Source organism: Osmerus mordax, chromosome 26 (genome assembly GCF_038355195.1).
Source record: "Osmerus mordax isolate fOsmMor3 chromosome 26, fOsmMor3.pri, whole genome shotgun sequence".
NCBI classification, from domain to species: Eukaryota; Metazoa; Chordata; class Actinopteri; order Osmeriformes; family Osmeridae; genus Osmerus; species Osmerus mordax.
This window is the reverse complement of record NC_090075.1, coordinates 3,456,541-3,465,010: the sequence shown is the minus strand read 5'-3', so window position 1 is coordinate 3,465,010 and position 8,470 is coordinate 3,456,541. Positions and strand designations below refer to the sequence as shown.

The 8,470-nt window shown below is 48.9% G+C and overlaps 1 protein-coding gene across 2 annotated transcripts in view; it reads right to left on the bottom strand.

The window, feature by feature from the left end:
• The window catches only part of atp11b (ATPase phospholipid transporting 11B), a 29,496-nt gene extending 24,012 nt beyond the window's left edge, over positions 1-5,484 (bottom strand). For both annotated transcript variants that reach the window (XM_067229927.1, XM_067229926.1), the window contains exons 1-3: positions 5,230-5,484; positions 606-716; positions 185-274 (exon numbers count right to left, since the gene is read on the bottom strand). In XM_067229927.1, the coding sequence (XP_067086028.1) occupies positions 185-274; positions 606-716; positions 5,230-5,256 (228 nt within the window). In that variant the 5' untranslated portion in view covers positions 5,257-5,484. The remainder of the gene's footprint in view (positions 1-184; positions 275-605; positions 717-5,229) is intronic.
• Between the last annotated feature and the right edge of the window lie 2,986 nt (positions 5,485-8,470).

The window sequence follows — 8,470 nt, the reverse complement described above, 5'->3', positions numbered from 1 at the left end:
GTGTGTGTGTGTGGGCGGGGACGATGACTGTGTGTGTGTGTGTGTGTGTGTGTGGGTGTGTGGGGGGGCACAGTCAGTGCTGTCGACCTCCTGCTGACAGGCAGTGAGTCACATCCACATGCATCTAGGGCGACAACCGTTAGACTCACGCCTGATTGGATTGCTGCCAGGGGGCGTGGCTTACCTGGACCAGGAAGATGATGAGGAAATAGAAATTGGCGATTCTTCTGAACTGCTCGAACAGATTCTTGGGGACGAAGTTCCATATGGTGTACTGGGGGAGACACATGGAGGAAGAACACACCGGTGATCGGCTCAGAGGATTCTCTTTCACAAAGAATGTGTGTGTGTATGTGTGTGTGTAGGCCTGACATTGAGGAGTAGGTTTATTGGCAGCCCTACACCATCTAACACTGACATAGTAAGACTCAGATGAGTTCTAATCTGTGAGCAGATGCAGCAGGGGTTTAATGCGGTCTCTGAGGTCCCTGACGACCGTCTCCCTGACGACCGTCTCCCAGACGACCGTCTCCCAGACGACCGTCTCCCCTGACTACCACCTTTCCAGACCACAGTCCGCCAGCCTGCCGTCACCCCAGACTTACCTTGGAGGATATGATCCGGTTGTCGGCGAACCTCTGTGGGTTGTAGTGCTGCGGGAAGCGGTTGGCGATATACACCGTCCTGGTGTCACTCTGGTGGGGGGGGTCAAAGCCCTGAGACCGTGGAGGGGGGGGGGGGAGACAAAGACAGAAAGAGAGAGACATAAGTCCGCAATTAGTTATTGATTTGATTCGACCGAGCGGCGCTCATCGAACACCGAAACAAACCCCTGGACGTTTCTAGATCTATGGATCCGGTGGGTGGGTGCCAGGCACAGGCCGCACCTTCACCCTCGCCTGTGTCGAAGGGGTTCAGCCAGGGCATCCGAGCAGGGCGCGTTGCGTCGTACAGGCGGTGCTGCTGACCAGGGAATATAAGCCTAGTCTGTGGGACCGCCACAGCACACGTGCATCCTGTCACTGCAGGCAGGCGCCTGGCACAGTACACAGCAGCACTCCTCAATGGGCTTCTGTGCTTACATCACACACACACACACACACTCTCTCTCTCTCTCTTAACACACGTCTCTCACAGACTCACGCTCACATTCTTGTATTCTATTTAGGCTCCTAATCTCATGATGCGGGTGTGCAAAGGTCCCAGCACATCCAAGACTACCGCCTCTGTCTTTCACACACTGCTGACTGGAGCGAGTCCTTGCAGGGGAGCGAGTCCTTGCAGGGGAGCGAGTCCTTGCAGGGGAGCGAGTCCTTGCAGGGGAGCGAGTCCTTGCAGGGGAGCGAGTCCTTGCAGGGGAGCGAGTCCTTGCAGGGGAGCGAGTCCTTGCAGGGGAGCGAGTCCTTGCAGGGGAGCGAGTCCTTGCAGGGGAGCGAGTCCTTGCAGGGGAGCGAGTCCTTGCAGGGGAGCGAGTCCTTGCAGGGGAGCGAGTCCTTGCAGGGGAGCGAGTCCTTGCAGGGGAGCGAGTCCTTGCAGGGGAGCGAGTCCTTGCAGGGGAGCGAGTCCTTGCAGGGGAGCGAGTCCTTGCAGGGGAGCGAGTCCTTGCAGGGGAGCGAGTCCTTGCAGGGGAGCGAGTCCTTGCAGGGGAGCGAGTCCTTGCAGGGGAGCGAGTCCTTGCAGGGGGACGAGTCCTTGCAGGGGAGCGAGTCCTTGCAGGGGAGCGAGTCCTTGCAGGGGAGCGAGTCCTTGCAGGGGAGCGAGTCCTTGCAGGGGGACGAGTCCTGCAGGGTCTCAAACAAACAACCCCCCCTCCTTGCGGATCCTCCAGACATCAAAACACCACCAGAGATGAGGGACCGCCCATCTCACGGTCTGCACCCCAACAGACCTGCCACCCAAGAACCCAGACCCACAGGAACTGAGGTTCGGAACACGTTGATGTAGAGAATGAGGCTAGGCCGTAGTCAGACTAATAGTATAGAGGGTTTCTAACTGTTTAATAGCGTCACATGATCGCACAAGGTCTGCTGACACCGTTTTGGTACATTTTTCTGAAATGCGCAGCCAGTTACCAGCTATGATCGACTTCTAACACGGCCATGTGTGGGGGTCTTGGGGGAGGGGACGACACAATTCACCTGCAGTCAGCCCTTCTAGGAAAACAGGTCAGGGTGTTGTCTTTTAAGCATGCGAGGGAATAGGAGTGCTGAAAGACCCGTTCTCTCTCTATGTCGCCCACGACACAATGTGGCCATCCCTCAGACTAGCCCTGCGCATGGTGTTAATGCACACTTCCTACACACCTGTTGCTGTAGCGCTGGAGAAGATCTCTGCCAAGTTATGCAGAGTAGAACATGAGTAAAAGGCTGTGAACCACGGTTAAGACTTTGAGCCAAGACTCGCCGAGTTTCTCTAAACAAATGAGCTGTCTTTCCACCCCTTCTGCTGTAGGACAGTGTGTGTGTGCGTGTGTGTGCGTACGGAAGGTCTGCAATGGCTGGTTATGCAAACCAGGTCGATGTGAGGAGCCTAGCTGCACGTTCAGTTGACACACACTGAGAAACACAAGGTTCACACACGGTTCTGTCAGCCGGCTAGCGTATGCATAGCAAGCCCGAGGTTGTTTTACCTGTTGTTTGTACATAACACACAGCTAGAATCCGGCCGACTAATGTTTGAAAGACTACATTTTGTCTCTCGAAACCAACCGACAAACAAAAAACACTCAAGTCTTAAAAGTAAAGTAGCACTCCCATAGGCAAACAGCACAACAGCTTACTCAAACAGTTTCTTGACACAAGTCTAGCCTGCAGGACTACATCATCCAGCTGGATCCAGTATTGTGGCGCCTCCTATAAAACAAGCCTGTTTCCCCTCCGCCCATCATCTTTACAGCAGACCTCCTGGCAGGGCCACTAATGATGACAGAGTGGCTGTCACCATGGAGATAGCTTCCTGGCCTACCCTCCCCTCCTTCTGACGGCGTCTCGATGCTGCAACGAGCCCGGGTGAAAGCCCGGGTCAGAACTACGCGGGTAGCTGATTGTAACTCCCCCCTCCACTCATCCCCGCCGCCCCTCAGTCCCCCTCAGTATGCAGCTGTGAGTGTGTGTTGGGGGGGGGGGGGGGGGGCTAGGAGAGCAGGGCAGCTGGGATGTGAGTGGCACGCCATCAGTTTGGCGCTAATGAAGCGAGGCGGCGGAGTGTTACGCAGGTAAACAGCTGCACAGAGTGCCGTCCCCCCCGCTCTCTCTCTCTCTCTGAGGTCTCTCTCTCTCTGAGGTCTCTCTCTCTCTCTCTGCCTTCCATCTCCAGCGGCCCCGGCTGCCTTCCGGCCCTCTCCACTTCCATTCCAGCTCCTGGCTCATCCTCCTCTCTTTGTGGCTCTCTGATCTCCCTCTTTTCCTGTCTCTTGCTGTTAAGTTTTTCCTTTGCCCACTCCCTTTTACAAAAATCGACTTTACTCGATTGTACAACTGACTTTCCTTCTCTCCTTTTCTACATCCCTCTCTCTTTCTCTCATCCAACTCTCCTCCACCTCCTCTTTATCACTCTCTCTCCTACATCCGTCTGTCTTTCTGGATCCCTGGAACTACCCATTTGCAGCCCCTGTGATCAGCTGACCTCCGCTGGCACACCAGGAACTGGACTTGCCGGCCCCTCCCTCTCTGCTTCATCCATCCTGCTAACACGACAGTGAGCCATTGTCTTATCACTGTTTTATGGATGGCAGAAAGAGGTGCACCCCACCCCCCCCACCCCCCTTCCTGCACCATCCTCCATCTGCAGGACTCACAGTGGCCTAATAATATGAATCTATTCCGCGCCACAGGCCATGAAACATAAAGGGTTGTTATGATGACATCATCACCACCACTGAGGTGAATCTTGAAGAGGAGGCTTGTAAGGAAGTTCAAGGTCAATTTCGTCTCGCAGCCAAGTGCAGCTATAGACTTTAGTTGTCTATGTATTCTTGAGGAAGAACTGAAAGCTAAGCATTTGGCTTCAGTCCACCAACTGCAGGTAACAGACATTGGGAGTTGTCTGCATATAAAACAAGATCATAAATATTAACACAAACAATAGACTTGTTAAATAACTAAGCACTGGTCATCTAGAACCTTTAACTGAAAAAGGATGTTGTTTTGGGAAGTTTAGAATTAAACAAGACAGATAACCATGAATCAAAACACTACTTCGTACACATGATCATGATCTTCGTTAATCCATATATGGGCCTAGGTTTATGGCATTTTGTCAAAACACGTATGTAACAAAGGCGTGCAGTATTAATCAAAATAACGACTTAATTGGTTAGCTCATATATGGAAATTGCACCCTAGCTTACTTCTAAAGCCTGAGAAGTTGGTGGTTCTACTGAATGTGTCTGGAGACTCTATTTCCCTGGTTCCAAGTGAGATGGCATAATTTAACTACATCTGAATCCACACGAAAAAGGAACTTGGCATACACTGACATGGCTTGGGTCCTTACAGTCCTTCGAACCTTTCTAGCTAACGTTAGCTAACCGCTGCGTACCATTAACATTTGCTTCAATCGGGCTGTAATACTTTCACTATAGCCTATTATGAGACTATGGGGCATCTTGCATACTAGTAGTGACCACACTCTCAGACGTGCATTTCGCTAAATAATGCCTTGACGTGTTAAACATTAACTACATGACTTAACTAAATCCAGTTAAGTCAACACAAACTTCTTCCTACAGCAGTACTATATAGTTACTAATAACGTTACAAAAGGTACCGAGCACTAGACAGCCAACAATAGGTTGCTGGATAATAAAAGTTATTAAACTACAATGTTACAAACAAACTAACGAAATGACTCGAGAATATGTTGGTTCCCATACATTCACAGGCTGGCTTGGTGAATATGGTTAACTTATCCGTCTGACTTGCCAGGTAGCTAGCTCTAGGTTAGCTAGCACCAGCTAAATGGCTACTTTATGTTGACATTGTCAAAAGCAGTTGCAGTGAGAGAAGTTTGAGGCCAGCTTCTATGCACCTCGCTAGGTACTAGAAAAGGTGGCTTAGCTTCACCTAAACTGTTCAGGGTTAGGGTTCCCTATAATAATTCAAATAATCCCTCAAACGGTATCATACAAGTACATTTTAATATATTTGAAGAGACTATTGGTAGCACAAAGTTGAATGAACGCTACTAGCTAGCTACAGCTAGCTTCAAGTAAGCAAACACTCGTCTCACCAGCTGTTGTCGTATCCACCGTAGCATCCTGGCTAGCTAGACGAGCAATAATTTCCTTCAGAGCAGCCAGGAGCGTCGCTAGCTAATGCTAGCTAGTTCCATAAAGCCTTCCAAAACCATGAACATTTCCTTTTACAGGGTGGCCACGACTGCGTTACAGAAATCATCCAGTCTGTGTGACGGTAATTTCAAAGCGGGTAAGTCTAACACTATAGCGAAACAACAATATCCCGCAGCCGAGAGAGCAGCGTCTTGTCCCTCTTCTGGCTGTTTCCCCTGTATTTCTCTGCTATCATTTAGAGCAGCTCGGTGTGGTGGCTGTTCCACGTAGACGCACTAGACAACGTCCTTACACACCCCGGCCCTTCATCATTGCGGAAGTGATGGTTGTGAAGCTTAACTGATCAACTATCACATCTGCTGAAATAAAAGACTGTCTCGCTCAAACTGTTGTTTGAAATACCCTTTATATTAACAAACTTGTAGACTCAACTATGAAGTGAGAATAAATTGAGCAAGCTAGCGTCACTTTCCACGGTTTATTCATTGCAATGTGAAAAGATTTCTTAACACCTGTAGCATTATAAATTAGTAGCTGTATTACCTCCTGTACTTGCTGGGAAAGCCAACTTGCATAGTATATAGTAACAATTATATTATATATATCAGTTATTAAATAAAGCTTGTCTACAACATCTATGCTACAGGTGTTAAGAAATCTTTACACAAATAACAAAACGAATGTATCCCGCTTAATCTAACAGCTTGAACCATTCAAACTTAACAAAACTGCCTTACTTGCACAGCTGTGATTTCTTTGACTTAACCAAGCTGGTGTTTGTACCTATATAGACTCATATGGCATATTTTAATTCTAAATACAGTAGGCTCCATGAGCACAACCTTATACCATATTCATCTGAGAGCCTGAGCAGTTGTTTCCTGGTCTCTTTAGTTTGACATTGCAGCCATTTGATTAGTTGGCTTTTCTCTTCCTCCCTTTTACCAGGCAGATCACGTAAGATGAAATCACTCTGGTGGGTTCCTCCCTGGGGTAGAATAGAGGAAATTGATCAGAGAGCTGCTTCACCAGGTTCCCTCTACATCAGAGATAATATTGTGTCCAAGTGGGATACTTGGCTACCCCCCCCCCCCCCACACACACACACACACACACACAGATACTCTACCCTCAGGGACCCCATTTATTGTTCATGCAGCACATGACATCAGGCATCTGTGACAGTTGTTTTCAATAGATGTCGTGGAAGGCATTTTACATTTGTGTTATTCCATGGTTAAAGTGAAGAGAGCAATTTAACGATTAGACTGTCCGATAGCAGTAGAGACATCTGGACTCTTCCAAAGCTGACACACATGCAAAGTAGACACTAACAGGGATTTGAACCAAAGCACAAGGAAATCATGACAACATTATCTGTAGATACTTAACATTCTTACACAATCATGGTGGTGAATCGCACAGACTGTTGGTGATGCGAGTGCAGGGGCACGTGTTTTTGAAGGATAAGCCCTAACAAACTGTTACATAACTATGTGATCCAAACATGGGTTCTTCTCCTCTGACGCTGTAAACCCTTTGATGTTGTTTGTGGAAAGTGCAATCGCAGGGAGGGGGGGAGGGAGGGAGAGAGATGGAGGGAGGTGGAGGAGAGAGAGATGGAGGGAGGTGGAGGAGAGAGAGATGGAGGGAGGGAGGTGGAGGACAGAGAGATGGAGGGGGGGAGGGAGGGAGGTGGAGGAGGAGGAGGAGAAAGAGATGGAGGGGGGAGGGAGGGAGGTGGAGGGGGGGAGGGAGGTGGAGGAGAGAGAGAGAGATGGAGGGGGGGAGGGAGGTGGAGGAGAGATGGAGGGAGGGAGGTGGAGGAGAGAGAGATGGAGGGAGGGAGGTGGAGGAGAGAGAGACGGAGGGGGGAGGGAGGGAGGAGAGAGAGATGGAGGGAGGGAGGTGGAGGAGAGAGAGATGGAGGGGGGAGGGAGGGAGGGAGGTGGAGGAGAGAGAGAGAGATGGAGGGGTGGAGGGTGAGCTAATGACATCATGTAGAAACAGCAGCAGGATCAGTGTTTACTCACAATGTGGGAATGCGGTTCAAGAATGCAAATAGTGAATTGATCCAGCAGAGCAGCCTGTGAGGATGTTCATTTGAAGAGTTGGGTGGGAAAGGTTGAGTTACCAAGCTCCAGAAGAAACATGCCAGACAAGTTCTGCTACCAGCCAGATGAAACCAAATTGTACCAAAGCAACAGCTCAGATTTGACATTTTAAAACCACGTTTGATTCATTTCACATAACAGGGATGGGAAAAGTTGCAAAGGAAAAAAACTCTGTTGGTTTTACCACAGTACATTTGCTGCTCAGTTTAAAATACAGATTCCATGCTGTGTCACTTGAGACTTGTTCATCTTCGCCAAAGCATGCGAGACCTGACACCTCCAATCTATCAGAAGCATAAGAGGCTTTGAATCATGAGTGAGACCTTAATGCCTCTAATAGGCTGAAGTGAAAGTCTCCAGGGTGAAGCTTTGTCTGCTCCGGGGAGCAGAAATGAATTGACCATCAGTTGAACTGGAAGGATCAATCAATATCAGTTAAGCTACCATTAAGGAGGCCTCGGGCTGTTTTTTTTTTACCAGGGAAATTGATAGTCGGAAGTGTTCGGGTATTGGATCCTTTATGCATGTGTGCCATAACACTGATAGCAAACAAAAGCAGTGCACATACACTCACCAGCCTCATATTCTATCTCTTAAGTAAGACGTCTGTGATGTTCTCCCATTGGGCCCCTTAAAACGATTTCCTGGTGTTTATCTCCCCCTGCAGGCCATTGTGAGTCACAGCTGTTTTCTGAAGGAAACATGGAATTATTTAGATTGCATGCTTTTTTACCATCTCTTCTTTGTTCTATTTTGTTCTATTTTGTTCTATTTTGTTCTATTTTGTTGAATATCAATAAAGCTTTTGTAATATTATATGTATGTTGCTTCTTGCTCCCCCGTTTGGCCTTAAGTTACTGCTCTTTATCTGGTTTTCTGTTGGTCACACCTCAGTGCTTGCCTTCCGGCTCCTCTACCTGTGGTGTGTGAGCGTGTGTGTGTGTGTGTGTGCGAGAGTGTAGTGTGCGAGAGAAAGTGTTTGTGTGGTGTTGAGTTTCCGAAGGAATGAACAAACTCTCCACCCCCCACCGTGACCTCTGCGGTCACTGACCCAGTAAACAAGGCG